General features: G+C 60.1%; 1 protein-coding gene across 2 annotated transcripts; it reads right to left on the bottom strand.

The window, feature by feature from the left end:
• Positions 1-11,593: 11,593 nt before the first annotated feature.
• Positions 11,594-22,190, bottom strand: CREB3 (cAMP responsive element binding protein 3). 2 transcript variants are annotated; one of them, XM_073343254.2, is made up of 10 exons: positions 22,082-22,190; positions 16,803-16,940; positions 16,399-16,696; positions 16,062-16,171; positions 15,754-15,846; positions 14,542-14,648; positions 13,721-13,789; positions 13,419-13,503; positions 13,191-13,275; positions 11,594-12,891 (listed from the first exon to the last, which is right to left on the bottom strand). In XM_073343254.2, the coding sequence occupies exons 2-10, from the start codon at positions 16,938-16,940 to the stop codon at positions 12,488-12,490; spliced, it is 1,389 nt and encodes a 462-aa protein (XP_073199355.1). In that variant the 5' UTR covers positions 22,082-22,190; the 3' UTR covers positions 11,594-12,487. The 2 variants fall into 2 exon arrangements, with proteins under 2 accessions (XP_073199355.1, XP_073199354.1); XM_073343253.2 differs by having other exon boundaries at positions 16,803-17,072; positions 22,082-22,166.
• Between the last annotated feature and the right edge of the window lie 1,425 nt (positions 22,191-23,615).

Here is a 23,615-nt window from a genome sequence, read left to right as displayed (position 1 = left end):
CCACCATTGGCTTGCTACGTTGGAGATATTAACTGGACGGCAAGTTACATTTCCAAACCCCTTTCTTGTGGTAAGATTATTTGTAAGAGTTTCTCTAAAAGGGGAGGAACCATTACACCCACATTGCTGGCCTCGCCTTTTGGTCTTTATCCAATACCCCTCAGCCCACTGTGTAATAACAGAGGAGCTGTTTCCCACAGGACACCCATAGGGATCAGATTGGCTTCGGGTAAAACATAACACTCCCTCAGTGAGTACTGCAACTGAATACTCCTGGTCCTGATAGGTGGCCTGCTGTAAAGAGGTCTTGTTCCAGAACGGCGAGTCCGTTCTTTCCTGCTCTTTGGTGGTGGCTAATTCTGCTAGGGTCAGGGGCAGCATGTCAAGGGGCATTCCCGTTTTGGGGGACAGTGGAGCCGGAGCACATACCCAGCAATCAGTCTGGTTTGTTAAATTAGCAACATGGTGCGCAAGCAAAACAAAGGAGTTATGCTCCCGATATGCACAGTTTGGAAATACCAATACAGAGAATAACAATGTTACCCAATTAATTATCACCAGAGTCTTCCCAACCCAGGGTCTCCAGGACCTGGGTGGGCCCATTTTAGCATTAAGGTGCCCGCTATTTGTGTCTTTTAAACAGTAGCTTTAGCCCGAGATCGTCACTAGATGAGGAGTCAGCAGGTTGGACGGTCCACTGTTCTGCTGACGAGGGGGCGGGTACTGCCTTCAGATGAGAGTGATGGATCCAGTTCTTGTGTCCCTCGATCTTTGCCGCTGTATGGGAGACCAGCAGGACGGTATAGGGTCCTTTCCACTTTTCCTGGAGAGGCTCGTCTTTCCAGGTACGAACAAGCACGGAGTCGCCGGACTGTAAGGAGTGAACGGGAGAGTCCAAGGGGAGAGGCTGGGAATCCTTGGTATACCTGTGAAGAGACAAGAGAACAGCAGACAGGGAACACATATTCTGTGACAAAAAAACATTACCCAACTCCCATTCCCCTGACAGAACCGGGGTGCCATTCATGGGCCATGCCCTTCCAAACATAATTTCAAAGGGACTAAGCCCTAATCTACCCTTTGGGAGAACGCGGATACGGAGTAGGACGAGGGGCAAAGCATCAGGCCATCGCAGTGAGGCTTCTTGGCACACTTTTGAGAGATGCCGTTTAAGGGTCTGATTGGTACGCTCCGCTAAACCACTGGCTTGCGGTCTCCAGGGCGTATGGAGTTTCCAGGGGATCGGTAAGGCATTTGAGATGCTTTGAATGATTTTTGACGTGAAGTGTGTCCCATTGTTAGATTCCATCCACGGGGGAAGTCCAAAGCGAGGAATGAGCTTCTTAACAAACTTGAGGGCCACTGTCCTGGCAGTGCAGTTACGGCATGGGAAGGCTTCTGGCCATCCGCTGAACCGATCCACTATGACAAGGAGATATTTCAACCCTTGGGTCCGGGGAAACTCAGTAAAGTCTATTTGCCCCACTTGTCCGGGGCCCGGAGTGGGTTCTAGGGCAGCTGATGGCACAGGATGTCCCGGTCGGGGGTTATTCTTTTGGCAGACTAAGCAGTCGCTTGTACCTGGGCAGCCAGGGGTCGGAGTCCGGAAGTGATAAAGTATTTTCCCATTAGTTGGATAAATGCTTCCCTGCCGGCATGAGTGGTTTGATGTAGTTTCTGCAGCACCGGCCGGATCAGGCCCTTTGGTAAGAGGATCTTCCCTTCTGGGGAATGGAGCCATCCCTCCTTTTCCCGGAGACCGAGTTTGTCAGTTCCCGGTCTCTCCTCCCCAGAGTACTGAGGGGTTGGAAGCTCCCCTACTGATGGGATAAGGGCATGCATATGGGCGTTCTCAGCCTGAGGGGATGGCAGGGTGGCAGCATGCTTAGCCTCTCTATCTGCCCGGGCGTTACCTCTGGCCACATCTTGATCTTCCCTTTGATGGGCTTTACAGTGTACCACTGCCACTTCCGAGGGGAGTTGTACGGCTTCTAGGAGCCGGAGGATTTGGGGCCCGTGCTTGACTGGGGAGCCTTGGGCTGTCAGCATTCCCCTTTGCTTCCACAGGCCAGCATGAGCATGGAGCACATCGAAAGCATACTTTGAATCAGTAAAAATGTTGACCTGCTTTCCTTTTGACAGTTCAAGTGCACGGGTCAGGGCTATCAGTTCGGCAAGCTGGGCACAGGTCCCAGCAGGCAAACCTTCAGCTTCCACAGTGTCATGGAGGGTCACAACAGCATAACCCGCCCTCCTTAGCCCATCTATTACAGTACTGCTACCATCAGTGTACCACTCATAATCTGCATTTGGGAGGGGTACATCCTTTAAATCCGGACGGCTGGAGTACTGGACATCTATGATCTCTAAACAGTCATGTTTCTGTTCCTCTGTTTCTGGCAAGAGGGTGGCTGGGTTAAGGGAGGGGCAAGGCTGTAGGGTGACTTCAGAGTTCTCTAACAGCTTAGCCTGGTACCGAGCAATGGAGCCTGGGTGAGCCAAAGCCCTCCCTTTGCAGCCAATAAGGCTCGGACCATATGGGGAGTATAGATTTGCATAACCCCTCCCAATGTTAGCTTCTCGGCTTCCTCAAGCACTAGGGCAGTAGCTGCGACCGCCCGTAAACATGCCGGCCAACCCTTTGCAACCTGATTCAATTGCTTAGAAAAATAAGCCACGGGTCGTCTCCATGCTCCTAACAGCTGTGTGAGCACTCCTAGGGCCACCCCCCTTCGTTCATGTACATACAACTGAAACGGCTTAGAGAGATCCGGCAGGCCCAGAGCCGGGGCTTCCATCAACTTCCTTTTCAAGATTTTTAAATGCCCTGTCAGCCTCTGGGGTCCAATACAAGGGGTCATGATCTGCTCCTTTTACACAGTCGTACAGGGGTTTAGCCCACAGTCCAAACTCTGGGATCCATATCCTGCAAAAGCCTGCCATACCCAGAAATGCCCTGAGCCGCTTACGATTACTTGGGGTAGGAACTTGACAGATAGCTTCCTTTCTTTTGCTTGAAAGCTGACGCTCCCCTTGCCTTAGCTGTAACCTGATCCCTCTCCACCTCAGACAACAGGGTTCTCAGGAGGATATTACAGTTGTCTCAATCCGGCTTGTGACTACTGAGGCACCCCTCAAAGACTGAAATAAACCAGCTTGGGTTCATGGAGAATTCCCCAGCCTGTGTTTTAAAAGCTGCTAGGTCTATTGGATTGAATGGCACATGGGTGTAAACTTGCATAGTGGTAGCCTGACGTCCGTCTGCCCCTGGGCAAGCCACAACAGTCTCAGTAATCAAAGGATAGAGTCCCACTGAGGGGGCAATCTCTGTAACTCGAGGCATCCTACCCTTATAATGTGGGGGTGTGGGGGCCGAAGGGGACACCGGCTCTGCCATTACAGTGGGGGTGGAGGTCTGGGGACTAACATTAACTACTACCGAACCAGTCGGAGTCAAATTACAGCTCTGGAGAATTACAACTCTGTTCTATCTCTTAAAGGTATAAACGCTTGTGCATACAAATGTTTATTCCATTTACCCATTCACTGACAAAACAAAACTAATTGGAGGATTGTGTTGTAATTAATTGACCCTCCTGGTGGCCACCACTCCTGTCCTCGAGTTGATATTGAGGCCAGTCAACTGTACAGAATCGTTTTAATTGGCTCTTAGTCATCGGATCCGCACCAAATACCTTCCAGTTTGCTAGAATGCACTCTAGGGGCGTACACTGTGCCCTAACCCCCGAGCTCTGTCCCTGTCCCATACCTACAGAGTAACTCTGGGCGTCCCCAGGTTCCAACAGAACATACAATCCGGATTTCAAAAGGTTCCTACCTTATCCAAGGGACCGGTTCCTCACCTTCGCCCACAGCTGCTTCTCCACTATATGAGTGCATTGCACCGTTGTGCCCTCCAGGGTCGATCAAATTGCGTCTCCTCCGAGGCCCTCAATGAACTCACTGGTGCGCGCTGGGCGTCGGTTCTCACCGCAATCCTCGACCTCCAGGAGGGGTCCAGGCAAGGCTAAATAGCAGCCTCGTCGCCCACCGAGGGACGCCAAAAGCTGTTGCTGGCACCCAATGCCGAGAGGCAAAACAACAGCGGGGGGGGGGGGGGTCCGATACCCGGTGTGCGTCACCCAATAATCACAACAGGGTGGAGAAGCAGAAAAGTTTATTTGCAGCTGCAAACTAGACACAGGGAGAATAGAATCTCAAATCCTGCACCCAGAGCAGGAAGTTACACAGGCTTTTATACATCCTTTCTTCAGCATACTTATCCAATAGCAAGCTGCCCTAAGTATCCATATAGCCAGCCAATCCAGTTACCAGCTAGTTCCCTTGTTCTCTGTACCATCTGTTAAACCATACATAAAGCTGCTTTATTCAGCATTGTTCTTCCATATCTGCCCTGTTTGGCCTTGTTTAGTTTCAGACAGTCTGACTCTGCAACATATTGTTGCAGATCCTCAGCATAACTGCTGTGTGTGCCTCCGGGGGGCGGGGGGGCAAGGACACTTGGGCCTAGTGCGAGGGGGCTTCATCGACTCTCGTGGTCTTCCATCCCCTCGAGTTACCTAGTGGCCATGCCCCAGTGTCCCCAACAAGGGTGAGATCCTAGCCAGGGCACAAGGGGAGCATGAAGGTGATGTGATTGGCTCTTAGTCATCGGATCCGCACCAAATACCTTCATGTCTAATTGGCAGCCAGTGTCAAGTGGAGTGCCCCAGGGGTCGGTCCTGGGGCCGGTTTTGTTCAATATCTTCATAAATGATCTGGAGGATGGTGTGGATTGCACTCTCAGCAAATTTGCGGATGATACTAGACTGGGAGGAGTGGTAGATACGCTGGAGGGGAGGGATAGGATACAGAAGGACCTAGACAAATTGGAGGATTGGGCCAAAAGAAATCTGATGAGGTTCAACAAGGATAAGTGCAGGGTCCTGCACTTAGGACGGAAAAATCCCATGCACCGCTACAGACTAGGGACCGAATGGCTCGGCAGCAGTTCTGCGGAAAAGGACCTAGGGGTGACAGTGGACGAGAAGCTGGATAGGAGTCAACAGTGTGCCCTTGTTGCCAAGAAGGCCAATGGCATTTTGGGATATATAAGTAGGGGCATAGCGAGCAGATCGAGGGACGTGATCGTTCCCCTCTATTCGACATTGGTGAGGCCTCATCTGGAGTACTGTGTCCAGTTTTGGGCCCCACACTACAAGAAGGATGTGGATAAATTGGAGAGAGTCCAGCGAAGGGCAACAAAAATGATGAGGGGTCTGGAACACATGACTTATGAGGAGAGGCTGAGGGAGCTGGGATTGTTTAGTCTGCAGAAGAGAAGAATGAGGGGGGATTTGATAGCTGCTTTCAACTACCTGAAAGGGGGTTCCAAAGAGGATGGATCTAGACTGTTCTCAATGGTAGCAGATGACAGAACGAGGAGTAATGGTCTCAAGTTGCAGTGGGGGAGGTTTAGATTGGATATTAGGAAAAACTTTTTCACTATGAGGGTGGTGAAACACAGGAATGCGTTACCTAGGGAGGTGGTAGAATCTCCTTCCTTAGAGGTTTTTAAGGTCAGGCTTGACAAAGCCCTGGCTGGGATGATTTAACTGGGAATTGGTCCTGCTTCGAGCAGGGGGTGGGACGAGATGACCTTCTGGGGTCCCTTCCAACCCTGATATTCTATGATTCTATGATTCTATGATTGTGTTACCGACTGAGGGTGTGGAAACCTGTAGCAAGAAGGAAAGGATTCCTGAACTTGTGTGTGGCAAAGAGAAGGAGAATGCTTCTGACCTGTTATCTAGGAAGTCTGTAAATTTGCCTGAAAGGGGATTGTGTAGGAATCCGCCGGATGGGCCAGAGGTAATTCTGGATGTAAGGGAGACCCAGAAAGAGTCTGTTGTTGCTCAGGAAAGTGTTCCTCTAGAGCAAGCCCTAGGTGAAGAGGGTAAGGGCAGAATTTCTGTGAAGGGTGAATTGTTGCATAGAAAAGCCCTAGGGAAAGGAATCCTCATGGAGTCTTTGCAAGCAGTTTACTGCAACTGAAGGGTGTGAAAGTGATTTAATCAAGAAAGTTTCAGTTCCTAACAGCCAGAAATTTTCTGTTGTGAATGGATCCACCGACTTTCCTGTTGAAGGATCCAGTGTGGAGAGCTTTGAGAAGGTCTCAGATGGAGTGAAAGCTGTTAAGAAAGTTAAACAGTCCTCTAACCAAGTAGCTGTGTTTGGCCAGCTTGTTGGGGAGATAACGGTGTTGAGAAAGGAATGTCTCCATGCTGGTTCTGTAAGTGAACAGTATGTGGCCCAGGTCAAGATGGGGGCTCTTAACCAAGAGAGCCCGAATTGCAGCCCTCTAGACTGGAGTGCTGGGAGAAGACCCGATCCCAGTTTGACTCCCTGGGGTTTTGGGGTGGCCAAAGGGCATGGGCCGCATAAACCTTCCCACATGCGGCATGTGAGGGCTATCGACCACCCCCGACCTAAGGGAGGGCGTGAAACTGGAAGGGCCTGGTGTAACTCCCACCAAGGAACGGGAGAGATGCTGGGGCATCCATGTGAACGCTGGTGGCTTCGAACTTCCCCTGGTCACCGGTTAAAGTGACCCCGCTCAGTTCGATCTCGAAGGGGGGAGAGATGTGACGAAGTGGGACTGTTCTTAATGGTTCCTCTGAATCGTGTGGGGGTGCCTCAGTTTCCCCTAGGCAGTTCTTAAGTATCTAGGTGGTGGGGTAAGGGTGTATGATCATTGCAGAGCCCTAGAGGGCAGGTGTGTGCAGGGGTCTGGACACAGACAATGGGTGACACCCTGTTTCCTGGCAACTGATGGCCTGGGCCCTTCCCCCAGCAAGGTGAGAGCTAAAGAGTTGGAGAACAAAGGAATCAGGTGCCCTCCTGGCTCGGGAAAGGGACAAAGCCCAGAGGAGGAGGGGCTGGAGGGAGTTTCAGTTTGGGGCTGGCCGGGACATGGAGTGAAGGGCAGACATGGTTGTCTGTCTCACTGCCCTCCAGAATAGATCCAGCTGAGGGGTCCCGTTCTCTGCACCTACAAGCTCTGTGTTAGACCATGTTCCTGTCGTCTAATAAACCTCTGTTTTACTGGCTGGCTGAGAGTCCCGTCTGACGGTGGAGTTGGGGGGCAGGACGCTCTGGCTTCCCCAAGACCCCGCCTGGGCGGACTCGCTGGGGGAAGCACATGGAGGGGCAGAGGAGGCTGAATGCTCCGAGGTCAGACCCAGGAAGGGTGTCCTGCAGACAGGCTGCTCCCAGAGAGGAGACTGCCCCAGAGTCCTGACTGGCTTCGTATGGAGCAGTTCCAGAGCATCGCTCGGGGACTCTGTAACAGATCCCTTGAATCAGATAAAGCCTCTATATGTGAGGAAATAGAGATATTATGCAGGAAAACAGGGTGGGGCCCAGGTGGGACAAAAACGCTTGACAGGCCTGGTGCTCTGCCGTGAGCTCCCCGCCGTTGATACGAAGAGCTAAGTCGTGCTGCATCCAGCAACCGTTGGTGCAGAGCTTGCCCAGGTGGGCTTCCCGGCCCAGATCTGAGGCGTCCGAGACCAAGGTGAGCAATGATGATGGGGGCACAAAGGGATCTTCCCTTAGCACTGACTTGGGGTCTAGCCACCAGTTCAAGGATGAGAGGATGTGGTGCAGCACCGTGACCGCTTGGTCTAGGGGGTGCCTGCTGGGAATGTAGACCATTGCTAGCCACATTTGCAGGGGTCACAGATGAAGCCAAGCGGGCCTGACCATGTACATGCATGCTGCCATGTGGCCCATCAGCCACAGGCAAGTGTGGGCTGTGGTGATTGGATGTCTCCTCACGTGGGCAATAAGATCCACCATGGCCTGGAAGCATGTTTCCGGAAGGAAGGCCCTGGCTTGCGTGGAATCAAGAACTACTCCGATAAACTCTATGCTTTGGACTGGCGTTAATGAGGACTTTTCTGTGTTTATTAGCAGGTCCAGGTCACTGCAGGTGAAGTGTACCAGATCGAGGCTTCTCCGCACCTGTCCTGGAGACCTGCCCTTGACGAGCCAGTCGTCAAGGTACAGAGAGATCTGGACCCCCCGACGTCTAAGGTAAGCCACTACTAGTGCCATGCATTTCATGAACACCCTGGGGGCTGAGGACAGGCCAAAGGGTAGCGCCGTGAACTGGAAGTGGTGCCTGGCCACTATGAAACGCAGGAACCGTCTGTGTCCTGGAAATATGGAGACATGGAAAAATACATGTCCTTTAAGTCGAGAGCGCGTACCAGTCCCCGGATCCAGGGAGGGAATAATGGAGACCATGCAAAACTTCAACTTCTAGAGAGACTTATTGAGGCCACGGAGGTCCAGGATGGGTCTGAGGTCCCCCTTGGCCTCTGGGATTAGGAAGCAGAGGGAATAGAATCATCTTCCTTCCATGTCCCAAGGAACCGCCTCCACAGACCCCAGCTGCAGGAGCTTGTCGACCTCTGGAACCAGGAGTTGCTTGTGAGAGGGGTCCCTGAAGAGGGATGGGGAAGCAGGGGAATGGGAAGGAGGGGTATCCACAAACTGCAGGGTATAGCCCTGAGCTACTATGTCCAGGACCCAGTGGTCTGAGGTAACCTGAGACCAGGCTGAGAGGTAGGGAGAAAGGCAGTAGAGCAAAGGATGGACAGGATCTGGCTAGCTGACTAGGGCGTCGCTCTCAAGCGCACCCTCAAAACGATCGCTTTTAGCCCCCTGGGTGTTTAGCGGGTCTGGGCTGGGCTGGCGAGTGAGAGGAGGAAGGGCAGCGACGGCTAAACCCAGTTTCCCGGGAGCTCGACCCACTTGGGATGAATTCCCTGCTGGGACCTTAACTATGAGCTAATTATGCACTTAACACTAACTACAATCGAACAACAGCCTGACGGCACAAAGTCCCAATGGAAGAAACCGCTAGCTCTTGACAAGCAAAAGAGGCGCTCTGACTGACCACCACAGGCGGTAAGGGGGAACTGCGAGAGCGTGGGCCGGCAGCGTCTGATACACCGCGGCATAAGCGCAGCACTCTAGGGGGCGCCACGGCCAGCCCTACGGGTACCGCTGAGGCAAAAATAGCCGGTGGCCACACACATGGGCACGCACACACTTAGAATGGAATCGACATTGTTCAATATCTTCATTAATGATCTGGAGGATGGTGTGGATTGCACCCTCAGCAAGTTTGCAGATGACACTAAACTGGGAGGAGTGGTAGATACGCTGGAGGGTAGGGATAGGATACAGAGGGCCCTAGACAAATTAGAGGATTGGGCCAAAAGAAATCTGATGAGGTTCAACAAGGACAAGTGCAGAGTCCTGCACTTAGGACGGAAGAATCCCATGCACTGCTACAGACTAGGGACCGAATGGCTTGGCAGCAGTTCGGCAGAAAAGGACCTAGGGTTACAGGGGACGAGAAGCTGGATATGAGTCAGCAGTGTGCTCTTGTTGCCAAGAAGGCCAATGGCATTTTGGGATGTATAAGTAGGGGCATAGCGAGCAGATCGAGGGACGTGATCTTCCCCTCTATTCAACACGGGTGAGGCCTCATCTGGAGTACTGTGTCCAGTTTTGGGCCCCACACTTCAAGAAGGATGTGGATAAATTGGAGAGTCCAGCGAAGGGCAACAAAAATGATGAGGGGACTGGAACACATGAGTTATGAGGAGAGGCTGAGGGAGCTGGGATTGTTTAGTCTGCAGAAGAGAAGAATGAGGGGGGATTTGATAGCTGCTTTCAACTACCTGAAAGGGGGTTCCAAAGAGGATGGCTCTAGACTGTTCTCAATGGTAGCAGATGACAGAACGAGGAGTAATGGTCTCAAGTTGCAGTGGGGGAGGTTTAGGTTGGATATTAAGACAAACTTTTTCACTAGGAGGGTGGTGAAGTACTGGAATGGGTTTCCTAGGGAAGTGGTGGAATCTCCATCCTCAGAGGTTTTTAAGGTCAGGCTTGACAAAGCCCTGGCTGGGACGATTTAGTTGGGGATCGGTCCTGCTTTGAGCAGGGGGGTTGGACTAGATGACCTCCTGAGGTCCCTTCCAACCCTGATATTCTAGGATTCTATGAGCAGGCACTCGCAGAAGAATGGTCAGTTACATCTGTTAAAGCTCACAAAGAGAAGGATAATCTCGGAAATGAACTCTTCCTGCTCCTCAGCCCTGGAGACCCTGGGAGATGGCACAGATGGCCGGCAGCCTGGCCCAAGCATCCAGTAGCATTTCTGGGTTCTGCAGCTTCCTTGGGGGGTTCAGCAAACTCTGAGGTCCACCAGGGTGACCTCATATGCCTGTTGGAAGCTGCAGCCTTCTAATTGCTTATTGGACGCTTGTCAAAGGGGCGCTCAGATTTCTGGTCTTAGTTTCTCTGCTACATCTGTTGGTAGCCAGTAGGTGCCGCTGGTGTGTAACAAATTCCTTTTACTGGAGGTTTTTATGTTTGATTCATTTCAAGGATTCGCAAAAAGGAAAGGAGGACTTGTGGCACCTTAGAGACAAACACATTTATTCTTGCATCCGATGAAGTGAGCTGTAGCTCACGAAGGCTCATGCTCAAATAAATGGGTTAGTCTCTAAGGTGCCACAAGTCCTCCTTTTCTTTTTGCGGATACACACTAACACGGCTGCTACTCTGAAACCTGATTTATGGACAAGCATTCACGAGGGGCCTGCAGCTCAGCACCGGCCTAGCTGAGCCCTGCCGGCCATGGAGAGGTCAGCTCCTGGGGCACATAAGCCTTACTGCACCGGGCACTGCCCCGGGGGGGAGCAGGAGCAGTTGCCCTCCCCCCAGGGCACAGCCAGGGGCAAAGGGGGCAGGCAGGTGACTCACTCAGCTGCAGCACTGCTGTGACCACAGAACTTCCCTGAATCAATCCTGGTTTGAACCGTCCCTTAGAAAAACACCCCCCTGGTGGCTGAAGAATTTCCAGCGATGGAGAATCCGCTGCCACCCCGGTATGAAATTGCTGCCGTGGCTCCTCGCTCACTGTCACCACTTACACCTTCGCTCTAGTGTGAATGGTCCCGCTGCAGCATTGGCTTGAGTGGGACCTTTCTCAGCTTGAGTGAAGGACCCTGGCGTACCGAGTTCCTCTTCCCCCACTGATACCGCGAGTGTGATCGTCACCCCTGAGCCTTCTGTTGAATAAACTCTCTGAGGCTGGTGCTACAGGGCAGCCCCACTTCCCCCCTCTGCTTTACCACCTGTCTCCCCCTGGGGGCAGGGCCAGGCCCCTCTCTCCAAACAGGTGGGGCTGGCCCTGGCTGCACCAGGCTCAGGCTCTGCCCGGCTTCCTGGGACTGTGCAGACAGCGAGGTTCCAAACGCACATGGGGCAAAGCAGCTTCCCCAGGGGAAGAGGCTCAGCTGCTTCTGAGCAAAGGCTGCCTGCAGGAGGCTGGTTCTTTGGCTTGGCTGAAACACAGCACCCCCTGCCCTGGAGAGGGAGCAGGCCTGGAACAGGCCCCAGGTCAACAGGGGCCAAGTCTCGCCCTGGGAGCATAGTGAGGTACCCCCTTGCCTGGCTGGGAGGCAGCTGTGGGGTTAGACAGACACTGCACACAGGGGACAGCCCAGCAGCGGGTCCACTTTGTTTATACTTTATTATAACAGAGCCATTACTGTAGCAGTTAGGAGCCTGCTGGACCAGGCCCCCTTGTTCTCCTTTCCCTGGGCTGGAGCTGGCCGGGTGGGAGGGCGACCCTGGCTGGTGCTGGCTCAGCTGGCGGTCCTCATCCCATGGCTCAGCCACGTTACAGCGACCCCTGCCCAGGGCCGCAGGCCAGAGGTCAATTTATGGAGGAGGCCCAGCTGACCTAGCCCTCCCCCCTGCCGTGGGCCCCAGGCCCCACCAGCCCGCCCCTCAGGGCTCTCTGAACCTCCACCCCTGCAGCAGAGCAGCCCCCTCCCCTCCGGGGGATCATGATCAGCAGCCCCTTGACCAGCAGGAAGGCAGCACATAGCGCTGGGCAGGGACCCTCTGCCTGCAGCCGCCCCCAGCCACACCAAGAACAGCAGCTGAGGCTCTGCAGCGGGGAGGTCGATGAGAGAAGTTTAGTGCTGTCCCCTGGCAGAACCACACCCAGCTGGCATCCCCTGCGAGGCACAGGTTCTTGGCGTGCCCAGCTGAGGGATGGGGAATCATCGTGTTACTGGAAGGGACAGGTCGCTTGGAGCTGCGGGACTTGCTAAGGGCACCCGGACGCAGGGGCCCAGCCCAATCAAAGTGGTTTTCCACTCAGACCAGCTGCAGGGTACTAAGTAACGCAGGCCCAACTCCCCATGCTGGGCCCCCTCCACGCTGCAGCTAGAACCGTTTCCTGCTACCCCAGAGCCCAGCCGCCCCCCCAGTCAGGATTGGTGGGTGAGGAGACAGATCCTGCTCAGGGGCATTTAGAAGCATTTGCGTAGACAAGGATCAGTCAAAACGGCCCTGGCAAATTCACAGCCAGGCAGCACGAGGTGCCTGGCGCTCACATCTCATCTGCACGGTGCTGCTGGATCACGACGCTGGTGGTGCGCTCCACCCACTCCTGCTTCTTGGTCCCCCAGGCTGATGGCTGCGCAGAGTGCAGGGGGCCCTTCCCAGGAAGCTGCTCTGGCTGCTGTTGGGGGGGACCCAGCTCAGAGCTGACTCCTGGCGGTGGGTCGGAGGATGAGTTACTGTTGATGGCAGAGCCATGCTCCGCCTTGGGTGGGCTCTGTCCCCCATCCCGGGAGTGATTGAGGCTGCCTGGCAGCGGGGCCGTCTCAGATTCCAGGGCCAGTCCCTCCATTGTGCGCTCTCCCCGTGTTTCAGGCCCCTCTGTCTGCTGGGCAGCTGCTGCCTGAAAGTGGGCCGTGTCACTCGGGTACTCCCGGATCTGACGAGACAGCACTGTAAGAGAGAGGAGAGTTAGCCTGACATCGCCAAGAACGTCGTGCGCCAGGGTGGGGGCTGACCCCAGGCTCTCCTGGCCCTACTCTGCGCGGGGCAGGGGAGAGCAGCTTTGCCAGCAGCCGGACAGGACAGCAGAGCAACCCACAAACAGGCCCCGTGCACACGAGGCATAAGCCCGTGACTGGGAAACCATGTCTCTGCTGGGGCCGCATCACCTGGAACATTCACCCTGGAAGAGTTCACTGTAGGGCATAATCCTGCCCCTCCCGCTCACCCCCATGCAACCAGTCACTCACCTCCTCGGAACCCCTCCTGCTGTACTCTGGCTCCGAGCGGATAGAGACTGGGTGAGAGAACGAGGCAGAAGGATAGGAGCAGGACCTGGAGAGAGACAACTGAGCCATCAGCACCAGCGTATGACTCCAGCCCCGCCAGCCAAGGAGGCTCCTCAGCACCACCCACGTGGCCAGCACAGATCCTGAGGGCAGGAGCTGGGGCCAATGCCTGGCTACAGGGCCACTCACCATGACGCAGGTGCTGGCGGTGGTGGTTTTGGTCGAGGACTGTCTCACCAGGGCTTGGAGCCTCCGTAGCTGCTCAAGCAATGACCTAGGGCAAAGTGTGAAACGTAGGTGAGTGCAGGTCCTGATCCCAAGCTGCCCATCCTGCCGCTGAGCCCCGCACAGACCGCCGTGTCCCTCCACCCTGGGGAACAGGCTTCGCTCCCCTGGCAAGTCAGTGCTGACTGGAGGGGCACAGGGAGACAGTGCCCCCCTTCCCACCTTCTTGCCCCCAGGTTTCCATGTCTGGAGTGTCAGGAACTCACATGTTCTCCTTCTGCAGCAGCTGCACCTTCTTCTGCAGCTCGTGGTTCTGCGCCGTGCAGGTGACAACCCTTCCCAAGCAGCGACGGGAAGAGAGGAAAGAGTCAGACTGACCCCCAGGGGAAACTGCGCTGCTAGCTCAGGAGGGTCCTGGCTCAGTGCCTGGTGCAGAATGTCCTGAGGGTGGGGGGCAGGTGTGACCTCATCTGTCCCTAGCACAGCCACAAGCTGGGGACACAGACAGCCAAACTGCTCTGACGCAGCTAGGAGGCAGGGCCGGGGCAGCCCGATTTGCAGTACAGTCGCAGGGCAAGCAGACGGGGTCGCTGGGGTCACCCTGGGACAAACCTCTGAGTGGTAAAAATCAGGTCCCACTCCTCCGCACGCTCACACCAGTGCTTGGAGCCCCCGAGCCGGCTCTGCTCCCGCAGCACGGGGCTGCTGGGGTCACTCGCAGCAGGCACTGCCCTGGCGCCAAGGCAGCTCAGCAGGAGTGTCTGGCAGAACGCGGCTCCCATGGGAGGGGGAAGGGCTCATTCGCCGGTGGGGCTCAGCCCTTGATCAGAGCTTTGCAGCTCCGCCAGAGCGTGGTACAAACAGGCCCTGCCTATCGGCTTCTGCTCCTCTGGGCCCGGGGGCTGGCAGCTGCCTCCAGCGCTAGGAGTGCAAGCGCTTGGTGTCCTCAAGCCAGAGCGTTCACGACCCCCAGTACTCTGGCAGTGGGCGCTCCCCAGACCCACGGGAGGAGCAACACCCTCTGCTGGGCCTATCACTCCCTGACATCCTGGGGGGGATGCAAAACCCACTGCTGTGCCCCTAGTACCTGCTCTCCAAGCCATCCACATAGACCTTCTTCCTGCGCCGACTGTCCAGGGCCGACTGCTTGTTCCGGATCTTTCGACGGACTCTCTTTAGGAGCCGCTCCTCAGCCTGAAACAGCCAACTCAGGCTACAGGCCATGCCTGGGCCTCCAGACTCTGGGGCGAGAGCCCTGACCCCGCCCTGCCAAGGACCCTCCAGGGCACAGGGAGGAGCAGCTGGCAGGTATCTGCCATTGGGCCAGGGCAGGAAGGGCCTGGGGTGGGCAGAGGCTACTCCAGGTACTTCTCACATGCTTTGCCTGTGGTGTCACTAGGAACCCAGCTGCAGGCCTTGGCCCAGAGGGCGAAGTGACCTGCTGCCTTGCAGTGCGTCAGGAAATCCAGGGGCGCTACCCGCACAGCAGGGAGACAAAAGGCAGGGGAGCCCCAGCTCTGACAGCACCTTGTGCTGTTCCAGTCTCTGCATATGCACCCACACCCACTTCCGCTGCCGTCAGCCCACAGCCCCTACACCAGGCGGGCATGCACGCCTGGGCCTGGCCTCCAGCTCACACCAGGCAGGCCCACCAGAACCCGGCCCAGCCAGAGGTCTCAAAAACAGGGCCTGAAAGAGCCACTGGCCCTAGGAGACCAGGCCAAACTCCTTGGCAGGAGGGGAGGGCCTGAGCCAGTGTCCCTGCAGAACACAGCCCCACGTAGCACAGCCATCCGGAGGGTGCAAACAGGCACATCAGACTAAGACTGGCCAGTTTCATGGCTGCTCTTCAGGTCCCCGTGGGCAGCTGAGGACTGTCAAGACTCACTTCACTAGCTTTCCTGCTACTGGGGAACTCTCCGCAGCAGCACAGACCCCACCATCCCTCCACGGTGGCCAACATGCCGGGGAGGGGCAGCAGCAGGCCACACCTCCCCGACACCTTCTTCCTTCTAGCAGCTAGAGGGGCAGTGGCTGCAGATCACCTAGCTGGGGTCTGGCCAGTGGCTGCTATGGAAGATGGAGCCCTGCAAGCAGGGTCCAGGGCAGGAATCCAGCACCATCCCCATTCACGGAGCTGCAGGCTGAGCCTCTCAGCAAGACACCGGCGCTGCACCGTGGTAATGGGGCCCCCGCTTCATGGCTCCTATCAGTCTCTGGCCTGGGCCCCCTCTGAAGGAATGAGTGAGGGGAGGGGCCATGCACTAGAGCGTGGGGGGGGGGGGGAGCGTGAACTCACCTTGGTCAGGGGCAGGTGAGATGGCAAGGAGACACCCTCTCTCTCCAGAAGCTGTTTCTCCTCTTCTGTCAGGATCAGTTCCGGGAAACCGAACTACAACACAAACCAACCCGCTGCTGAGCGCGGAGAACCCCTCTTCTGAACTAGCAAGGGAAGCCCCCAGGGCAGGGAACCCCTCTTCTGAACTAGCAAGGGAAGCCCACAGGGAGTCAGCACCCGAACAGGGAATGGAAGTGTAAGTGAGGAGGGAAGGAAGGAGCCACCTGCATTAGCAGTGGGGCCTGTCCCTGGGGCGTGGGCCTCAGTACCTGCATGGGGGTCCCAGGCACGAAGTCATCCATGGGCACAGCAACCGGGAAGCTGAAACTCTGCTCCTCGACTAGCGTCTCCTCTGTACTTCCCGAGTCCCCCCACATATCTGGGAGAGGAACGAGAGTCAGCCGCCACCCACTGTACACCCTCAGCCAGCTGGCCCCATGTGGCAGAGGAAGACTGAGCCAGCAGGCCCCTCTTCCCAACCCCCGGCCTTCTTCTTCCACCTGGCAGACAGCACCAAGTGCTAGGCTGCTTCCCTGCCAAGCCGAGCACGGCCAGTAGCCATGGGCTCAAGATGCGGAATTGGGATTCCCCAGGCCTCTCCCTTACCCAGGTCAATGGAGATGTCTCCTTCTGCCGTGTCTGCTCTCACGCTCTCCAGCACCGCACTGTCCTGATGGAGGGAGTAGCTGTGATCAACCTGCACGATGTCAGAGCTCAAAGGGCTGCAGGCGAGGTCCCTGGCTGGAGACGCGTCCCAGCTGCTGGGGCTGGGGAAGGGATTCTGGTCCTCTGAGATGCCGCTATCACTGTTGAGAGGCGAGTGACCCTGCAAGGCACTCGGCCCCTCTTCAAAGGGGCTCAGCAGGGAGCTGAGAAAGTCCTCCACCTCCTTGTCATTCAGGAGCTGCAGAGAACAGTTGCTGCTAAGCAGAGGATGGAGGCCTGAAAGCCCCCTCCAACGGCCCAGCCTAGCTCACTTCTCTATGCTCTGCACCAGACAGCAGTCTCACCTCGGGCTCCAGCAGACCCCAGTCTCCCAGCAGGTTGGCTTCGTCCCCTGAGAACTCTGCACAGGGAGCATCATCCACCAGGAGGAAGCTGAGCAGCTCGTCATCTGCAGAGGCAACCACCTCTTCTGGGCACGACATCTGAGCAAGACAGACAGGGCCATCCAGGGGCCGTGGGAGAGACCCACCCTCGCATCCAGGAGAGGGACAGGACCTCCCTCCTGTCCCTCTGCCCGGGCACTCACATCTCCAAGGTTGTAACTGCCAGGAGCTCTACAGGGAAGGGTACAACACATGCCAAGCCAGGCCCCGGAGACTCCTGCGGCAGGACTACTGGTGCACCTCTGGCTGGCTGGCCGTGCACTGTCTGGGCCCAGCAGCCCACAAGCAGGGCAACGAAAGCAGGCAATGCGGCCACGGCAGCTCACAGTGTGAGCGCACTGCAACAAGGCGCAGCTGGCTGGGCAGGGCCCAGGGCAGTCACCTCTCCCAGCCACGATACAAGGCTGGCTCCTACAGCTTTCCCTAGAGCCAAAAGATTCTTTGCACCCTGGCCTGATGCCAGCTAGGCCGGCACTCCTTGGAGGCCTCAGATCTGGATGACAGGTGCATCAGCTTGTGACCAAGCTGGAGGGCAGATCCCAGAAGCCTGAATCTCAGCACCGCAGCGGCTGCTCGGAAACAGGAAGTTGGTCCGTGGATCCCTCCCTCTGCTGCATCAAAGGAGCAGGAAGCAAGGCAGTGAGAGGAAGGGGGACGCAGGGGCCCCATTGTTCCAGCGAGCACACTGAACAGGTCTCCAGGCAGGCAGCCAGAGGAGGGGCTGGGCCACTGTGGGCTACAGCAGGCGATTGGGAAGGAAGGGTCATAAAAGCTGCTCTGCACATAGAGTGACACCTCCCACACCATACGTGTGTGCGCACGCGCAAACCCAGCAGCCAAGGCATCAGCTATTGGGCACGTCAGACAACGCTGAATGGGGGTCACGCGGCTGCCACACTCTCTGCCCCTGCAAGCCTGTCTGAGGAACAGGAAGGCTGGGAGCCGGCTCTGCCCTGCTGAGTCAGAAGGCATCGCTGCAGAAGCGTACCTAGAGGCAGAGCCTGAGGCAGGGCTAGGCTCCCGCATCGCCTCACTGCCTTGAGTCCCTATGTCTGGGCCCTCAAGGGACCAATCATGCAGCCCCAAAACGCACCCCTCTCCTGGCCAGTTCTGAGCTCTGGGGAGCTGCGGATAGGCAGCCCACATACAGGAATGGAGAATCAGACTAGTTCTCTGTGGGCATCCAGTGGCCAATTCCATGGCAATGAGCCACTGCCCCAGTGATCACCCCCGGCAATAGACTGGCCTACACAGATCCTTGATTACTTTCATCATGTGTGCTTTCTGCAGCCACCCTGCGCTGCTTTTTTCTGCAATTCTCAGCCCTAAACAGACAGCTACACCCTGCACCGCACAGGGTGACTGCATCCCTCTACACAGCCTGCAGGCCCAGGGGACCATCTGGCCCTGGGGGTTACAAACAGGTTCAGCCTAACTCTGGTTTCAATTTCTTTGCCTCACCATGCCATGCCAGGCCACCTTACAATGACAGCTCAGGAACATGCCAAAATCCTATAACATCAGCTAATCTGCTTTAGAGCACGAGAGGGGAGGGGCCTGGGAGCCAGGACTCCTGGGTTCTCTCCCGGCCCGGGGGCTAGTGGTTGGGGGGGGGCTGGGAGCCAGGACTCCTGGGTTCTCTCCCGGCCCGGGGGCTAGTGGTTGGGGGGGGGCTGGGAGCCAGGACTCCTGGGTTCTCTCCCGGCCCGGGGGCTAGTGGTGGGGGGGGGGGAGCCAGGACTCCTGGGTTCTCTCCCGGCCCGGGGGCTAGTGGTTAGAGCAGGGGGCTGGGAGCCAGGACTCCTGGGTTCTCTCCCGGCCCGGGGGCTAGTGGTTGGGGGGGGGGGGAGCCAGGACTCCTGGGTTCTCTCCCGGCCCGGGGGCTAGTGGTTGGGGGGGGGGGGGAGCCAGGACTCCTGGGTTCTCTCCCGGCCCGGGGGCTAGTGGTTGGGGGGGGGGGGAGCCAGGACTCCTGGGTTCTCTCCCGGCCCGGGGGCTAGTGGTTGGGGGGCTGGGAGCCAGGACTCCTGGGTTCTCTCCCTGGCCCGGGGGCTAGTGGTTAGAGTGGGGGGCTGGGAGCCAGGACTCCTGGGTTCTCTCCCGGCCCGGGGGCTAGTGGTTGGGGGGGGGGGGGGAGCCAGGACTCCTGGGTTCTCTCCCGGCCCGGGGGCTAGTGGTTGGGGGGGGGGGGGCAGCCAGGACTCCTGGGTTCTCTCCCGGCCCGGGGGCTAGTGGTTGGGGGGGGGGGGAGCCAGGACTCCTGGGTTCTCTCCCGGCCCGGGGGCTAGTGGTTGGGGGGGGGGGCTGGGAGCCAGGACTCCTGGGTTCTCTCCCGGCCCGGGGGCTAGTGGTTGGGGGAGGGGGGGAGCCAGGACTCCTGGGTTCTCTCCCGGCCCGGGGGCTAGTGGTTGGGGGGGGGGAGCCAGGACTCCTGGGTTCTCTCCCGGCCCGGGGGCTAGTGGTTAGAGTGGGGGGCTGGGAGCCAGGACTCCTGGGTTCTCTCCCGGCCCAGGGGCTAGTGGTTAGAGTGGGGGGCTGCGAGCCAGGACTCCTGGGTTCTCTCCCGGCCCGGGGGCTAGTGGTTGGGGGGGGGGGGAGCCAGGACTCCTGGGTTCTCTCCCGGCCCGGGGGCTAGTGGTTAGAGCAGGGGGCTGGGAGCCAGGACTCCTGGGTTCTCTCCCGGCCCGGGGGCTAGTGGTTGGGGGAGGGGAGGAGCCAGGACTCCTGGGTTCTCTCCCGGCCCGGGGGCTAGTGGTTGGGGGGGGGGGGAGCCAGGACTCCTGGGTTCTCTCCCGGCCCGGGGGCTAGTGGTTAGAGCAGGGGGCTGGGAGCCAGGACTCCTGGGTTCTCTCCCGGCCCGGGGGCTAGTGGTTAGAGTGGGGGGCTGGGAGCCAGGACTCCTGGGTTCTCTCCCGGCCCGGGGGCTAGTGGTTGGGGGGGGGGGGAGCCAGGACTCCTGGGTTCTCTCCCGGCCCGGGGGCTAGTGGTTAGAGTGGGGGGCTGGGAGCCAGGACTCCTGGGTTCTCTCCCGGCCCGGGGGCTAGTGGTTAGAGCAGGGGGCTGGGAGCCAGGACTCCTGGGTTCTCTCCCGGCCCGGGGGCTAGTGGTTGGGGGGGGGCTGGGAGCCAGGACTCCTGGGTTCTCTCCCGGCCCGGGGGCTAGTGGTTGGGGGGGGGCTGGGAGCCAGGACTCCTGGGTTCTCTCCCGGCCCGGGGGCTAGTGGTTGGGGGGGGGGGGGAGCCAGGACTCCTGGGTTCTCTCCCGGCCCGGGGGCTAGTGGTTGGGGGGGGGGGGGAGCCAGGACTCCTGGGTTCTCTCCCGGCCCGGGGGCTAGTGGTTAGAGCAGGGGGCTGGGAGCCAGGACTCCTGGGTTCTCTCCCGGCCCGGGGGCTAGTGGTTGGGGGGGGGGGAGCCAGGACTCCTGGGTTCTCTCCCGGCCCGGGGGCTAGTGGTTGGGGGGGGGGGAGCCAGGACTCCTGGGTTCTCTCCCGGCCCGGGGGCTAGTGGTTGGGGGGGGCTGGGAGCCAGGACTCCTGGGTTCTCTCCCGGCCCGGGGGCTAGTGGTTAGAGTGGGGGGCTGGGAGCCAGGACTCCTGGGTTCTCTCCCGGCCCGGGGGCTAGTGGTTAGAGTGGGGGGCTGGGAGCCAGGACTCCTGGGTTCTCTCCCGGCCCGGGGGCTAGTGGTTGGGGGGGGGGGGAGCCAGGACTCCTGGGTTCTCTCCCGGCCCGGGGGCTAGTGGTTAGAGTGGGGGGCTGGGAGCCAGGACTCCTGGGTTCTCTCCCGGCCCGGGGGCTAGTGGTTGGGGGGGGGGGGGGAGCCAGGACTCCTGGGTTCTCTCCCGGCCCGGGGGCTAGTGGTTGGGGGGGGGGCTGGGAGCCAGGACTCCTGGGTTCTCTCCCGGCCCGGGGGCTAGTGGTTGGGGGGGGGGCTGGGAGCCAGGACTCCTGGGTTCTCTCCCGGCCCGGGGGCTAGTGGTTGGGGGGGGGGGGGGAGCCAGGACTCCTGGGTTCTCTCCCGGCCCGGGGGCTAGTGGTTGGGGGGGGGGAGCCAGGACTCCTGGGTTCTCTCCCGGCCCGGGGGCTAGTGGTTGGGGGGGGGGAGCCAGGACTCCTGGGTTCTCTCCCGGCCCGGGGGCTAGTGGTTGGGGGGGGGGGAGCCAGGACTCCTGGGTTCTCTCCCGGCCCGGGGGCTAGTGGTTGGGGGGGGGGGGAGCCAGGACTCCTGGGTTCTCTCCCGGCCCGGGGGCTAGTGGTTGGGGGGGGGGGAGCCAGGACTCCTGGGTTCTCTCCCGGCCCGGGGGCTAGTGGTTGGGGCGGGGCTGGGAGCCAGGACTCCTGGGTTCTCCCCCGGCCCGGGGGCTAGTGGTTAGAGCAGGGGGCTGGGAGCCAGGACTCCTGGGTTCTCTCCCGGCCCGGGGGCTAGTGGTTGGGGGGGGGGGGAGCCAGGACTCCTGGGTTCTCTCCCGGCCCGGGGGCTAGTGGTTGGGGGGGGGGGAGCCAGGACTCCTGGGTTCTCTCCCGGCCCGGGGGCTAGTGGTTGGGGGGGGGGAGCCAGGACTCCTGGGTTCTCTCCCGGCCCGGGGGCTAGTGGTTGGGGGGGGGGAGCCAGGACTCCTGGGTTCTCTCCCGGCCCGGGGGCTAGTGGTTGGGGCGGGGCTGGGAGCCAGGACTCCTGGGTTCTCCCCCGGCCCGGGGGCTAGTGGTTAGAGCAGGGGGCTGGGAGCCAGGACTCCTGGGTTCTCTCCCGGCCCGGGGGCTAGTGGTTGGGGGGGGGGGAGCCAGGACTCCTGGGTTCTCTCCCGGCCCGGGGGCTAGTGGTTAGAGTGGGGGGCTGGGAGCCAGGACTCCTGGGTTCTCTCCCGGCCCGGGGGCTAGTGGTTGGGGGGGGGGGGGAGCCAGGACTCCTGGGTTCTCTCCCGGCCCGGGGGCTAGTGGTTGGGGGGGGGGGAGCCAGGACTCCTGGGTTCTCTCCCGGCCCGGGGGCTAGTGGTTGGGGGGGGGGGGGAGCCAGGACTCCTGGGTTCTCTCCCGGCCCGGGGGCTAGTGGTTGGGGGGGGGGAGCCAGGACTCCTGGGTTCTCTCCCGGCCCGGGGGCTAGTGGTTAGAGTGGGGGGCTGGGAGCCAGGACTCCTGGGTTCTCTCCCGGCGGTCGCACCCCGCCCCTCCCCCCCCGCCCGTACCTCACTCGGCACCTTTCGCTGCGCGGACCCGCTTCCAACACATCAAGAATGACGTCACTGAGCCCCCAGCAGCCTCTGCGCCGAAAGCCCGTCATTGGTGCGCTGGGGCTGGCTCGGACCCCATTGGTTGGAAATAATGTCACTCAGCCAGGACTGAAGAGCCCGCCCCCAGCCCGCCCCTGAACGACGTGGTCTTGGGGCTGTGAGTGACGGGGCGCGGGAGGGGGCGGGGCCGAGGGCTGTGAGTGACGGGGCGCGGGAGGGGGCGGGGCCGAGGGCTGTGAGTGACGGGGCGCGGGAGGGGGCGGGGCCGAGGGCTGTGAGTGACGGGGCGCGGGAGGGGGCGGGGCCGAGGGCTGTGAGTGACGGGGCGCGGGAGGGGGCGGGGCCGAGGGCTGTGAGTGACGGGGCGCGGGAGGGGGCGGGGCCGAGGGCTGTGAGTGACGGGGCGCGGGAGGGGGCGGGGCCGAGGGCTGTGAGATGAGCTGGGCAGGGTGGGGAAGGGCGGGGTCAGGGGACGGGGCAGGGCAGGGTGAGAGGGGCGGGGCGGGGAAGGGCGGGGTCAGTGGGGCGGGGCGGGGCAGTATGAGCTGGGCAGGGTGGGGAAGGGCGGAGTCAGGGGGCGGGGCGGGATGAGGGGGCGGGGAAGGGTGGGGCGGGGCAGGATGAGCTGGGCGGGGCGGGGCAGGGTCAGGGGGCGGGGCGGGATGAGCTGAGCTGGGCGGGGCAGGGGGCGGGGCGAGCTGGGCAGGGAAGGGTGGAGTCAGGGGGCGGGGCAGGATGAGCTGGGCGGGGCAGGGTCAGGGGGCGGGGCGGGATGAGCTGAGCTGGGTGGGGCAGGGGCAGGGGGCGGGGCGAGCTGGGCAGGGAAGGGTGGAGTCAGGGGGCGGGGCAGGATGAGCGGGGTGGGCCAGGGCAGGGTGAGTGGGGCGGGGCGGGATGAGCTGAGCTTGGCGGGGAAGGGCGGGGTCAGGGGGTAGGGCAGGATGAGATGGGCGGGGAAGGGCGGAGTCAGGGGCGGGGCAGGGAAGGGTCAGGGGGCGGGGCAGGATGAGTGGGGCAGGGCAGGGCAGGGTGAGTGGGGCGGGGCGGGATGAGCTGGGCGGGGCAGGGGGCAGGGGGCGGGGCGAGCTGGGCGGGGAAGGGTGGAGTCAGGGGGCGGGGCAGGATGAGTGGGGCGGGGCGGGATGAGCTGGGCGGGGCAGGGGCAGGGGGCGGGGGGCGGGGCGAGCTGGGCGGGGAAGGGTGGAGTCAGGGGGCGGGGCAGGATGAGTGGGGCGGGGCGGGATGAGCTGGGCGGGGCAGGGGCAGGGGGCGGGGCAGGATGAGCTGGGCGGGGCAGGGGCAGGGGGCGGGGGCGGGGCGAGCTGGGCGGGGAAGGGTGGAGTCAGGGGGCGGGGCAGGATGAGCGGGGCGGGGCAGGGTGAGTGGGGCGGGGCGGGATGAGCTGAGCTGGGCGAGGCAGGGGGCGGGGCGAGCTGGGCAGGGAAGGGTGGAGTCAGGGGGCGGGGCAGGGGCAGGGGGCGGGGCAGGA

This window comes from Lepidochelys kempii, chromosome 5 (genome assembly GCF_965140285.1).
Source record: "Lepidochelys kempii isolate rLepKem1 chromosome 5, rLepKem1.hap1, whole genome shotgun sequence".
Classification (NCBI taxonomy): Eukaryota; Metazoa; Chordata; order Testudines; family Cheloniidae; genus Lepidochelys; species Lepidochelys kempii.
This window is presented reverse-complemented; position numbering and strand designations above follow the sequence as displayed.

What these genes read in the sequence shown, in the direction of transcription:
- CREB3 (XM_073343254.2), bottom strand. Translation starts at nt 16,940, where the DNA reads ATGTCGTGCCCAGAAGAGGTGGTTGCCTCTGCAGATGACGAGCTGCTC. An exon ending in AGACATCTCCATTGACCTGG is followed by an intron (nt 16,172 to 16,398) that starts GTAAGGGAGAGG and finishes TTCCTCTCCCAG; the next exon opens with ATATGTGGGGGGACTCGGGA. An exon ending in GTGGATGGCTTGGAGAGCAG is followed by an intron (nt 13,790 to 14,541) that starts GTACTAGGGGCA and finishes CTGCTTGGGAAG; the next exon opens with GGTTGTCACCTGCACGGCGC.